The following is a 2,369-nucleotide window of genomic DNA, read 5'->3' on the forward strand; positions in this document are numbered from 1 at the left end:
GAAGTAGAAATACACTCATCGTATATGTGGGTATAGATTGGGCTACAACCTTTATAAGAATTTCTTTGCCAGCTCTGGATAACAGCATGCCTTTCCATCCTTGCAATTTTTTCCATACTCTATCTTTCAAATAAGCAAAAGTATGATATTTATCCCTTCCAATCAAAGTTGGCAGCCCTAAAATCTTCAGCATCTAATGTTTCTGAATATTTGTGGTATTACTACTGAAGAAAGCTGAAGACTTCTCCAGATTAATACTTTGACCTGAAGCTCTTTCATAGGTTTGAAGAACTCCTGCTACCACTTCCCCTTCCTTTGGTGTTGCTTGACAAAACGACAAAGAATCATCTACAAATAATAAATTAGTAACTCTAGAAGCTCCTCTACAAATTGACACACCTCGAATCCTCCCTTCCAGTTCAACTTTAGCCAACAAAGCAGTGAAGCCTTCTGCACATAAAAGAAACAGGTACGGTGACAATGGACCTCCTTGACGTATTCCTCTAGACGGGTTTATCATGCCATAAGGTCTTCTGTTCACCAAAATAGAAAAAGATGGAGTAGTGATACAGCTCATCACTCTTTCTATCCACCTTATTGTTGGGAAACCCAACTTTTCCATAATTGTTTTGCAAGAATGGCCATTCAACCCGATCATATGCCTTGCTAACATCTAATTTCAATGCCATAGTCCCTTTCTTGCCCTTCTTCCTCACATGCATAGTATGTATGGTCTCATAAGCTACCAAAACATTATCTGTGATCAATCTATCCAGAACAAAAGCACTCTGGGTAGGAGAAATAATATCTGGAAGTACCCGTTTCAATCTATTTGCCAACACTTTGAAAATAATTTTATAAATCACATTACATAGACTAATAGGTCTAAACTCAGACATTTTCTGTGGATTTTTCACTTTGGGAATAAGGACTATGTTTGTATGATTTATCTCCGGTTACATATTTCCATTATTTAAAAAATCCAAAACAGCAAAAACTACATCATCACCCACTATGTGCCAAAATTTTTGATAGAATAGGGCATTCATACCATCAAGTCCTGGAGCTTTTGTAGGTCCCATTTGGAATAGAGCCACCTTCACCTCCTTAGCAGTAAACTCACAGATCACTTTATGAGGAACTGCATTCAGAAATTCCTCCATTTGATCAGTTGTACTTGCACTAAAAAGATTGTCAAAATAATCTGAAGCTACTTCAACCACCTCCTCTACCTCCTCCACCCACTGCCCTTGTACATTTTGTATACCACTTATGTGATTTTTCTTCCTCCTTTGTGATGCTTTAGAATAGAAAAACTTTGTATTCCTATCTCCATGCTTCATCCATGAAATTCTAGACCTTTGTGCCCAATAAATTTCTTCTTTTTGTAAGAGATCATCCATTTGGTTGCTCACATCCAGGAATTCAGCTCTATTTTCTTCACTAGCTTCAGCTTCATTCAACCTGTCCAGCCATTTTTGGAGCTCCTTTATGGCTGCCTCATTAGGTCTGGCCGAACCCTAACTTGCCAATTCCAGTCCACATGCATGAATTTTGTTTTTAATAGAGAGCAGCCCATTTGATCCATCTACAGACCTTCCCCAAGCTTCCTTAACAGCTTCTTCACACTCATTAGAAAGTAGACAAGCTTCCTCGAATTTAAAAGACTTCCCATGCTGCTGCCTTTGTTGTTTAAAAGATTGAACTTGCAACATAATTGGTAGATGATCTGAAGCATGTGTTGATAGATGAGTAATTGTGCTTATTTGAAATCTCACTCTCCACTCTTCATTTGCAACCCCTCTGTCCAGTCTAATTTTTGTATTTGCTTCACTCGGTCTCTTATTGTTCCAAGTAAACAAATAGCCCTTGTAGCCAAGATCTTGAAGTTGACAAGAATCCAACGCTTCCTTAAAAGCTTCAACCTACACATATTAAGGTGGTCTTGTACTTTGCTTTTCCAAGGCAGGTAAGAATGCATTAAAGTCTCCAATAACCATCCACAGACCCTCTACAAATGTCTTCAAGTATTGTAGCAATTGCCATGATTTTTCTTTATGTTGTGCTTCCGGCCACCCATAAAACCCATTCAAGTACCATTTAAAACCATCTTCCTCCGTTACAAGAGCCAATACATGGTTTACTGTATAATTAATGATCTCCAGATTAATATCATTTTTCCATAAGAAAGCTAACCCACCACTTGCATTAGGATGTTTAACAATAACCTTGTTCTGAAAATGTAAATTGCTATATAAATTTTCAAAACCATCCTTGTCTAGTCTAGTCTCCATAAGGAAATAGACCATGGGATCTTTTTCCCTCACAATCTTGCGAAGGCTTCGACCTGTCCAAGGTTCCCAAGCCAT

At 38.1% G+C, this 2,369-nt stretch overlaps 1 protein-coding gene across 1 annotated transcript; it reads right to left on the reverse strand.

The window, feature by feature from the left end:
- Positions 1 to 503: 503 nt before the first annotated feature.
- LOC142627021 (uncharacterized) lies at positions 504 to 2,369 on the reverse strand. Its single transcript, XM_075800803.1, has 4 exons — positions 1,998 to 2,369; positions 1,597 to 1,925; positions 1,052 to 1,464; positions 504 to 841 (listed from the first exon to the last, which is right to left on the reverse strand). Exons 1-4 carry the CDS (start codon positions 2,367 to 2,369, stop codon positions 504 to 506), a joined length of 1,452 nt encoding a protein of 483 aa, XP_075656918.1.

The sequence above is a fragment of the Castanea sativa genome, chromosome 1 (genome assembly GCF_040712315.1).
Source record: "Castanea sativa cultivar Marrone di Chiusa Pesio chromosome 1, ASM4071231v1".
NCBI lineage: Eukaryota > Viridiplantae > Streptophyta > Magnoliopsida > Fagales > Fagaceae > Castanea > Castanea sativa.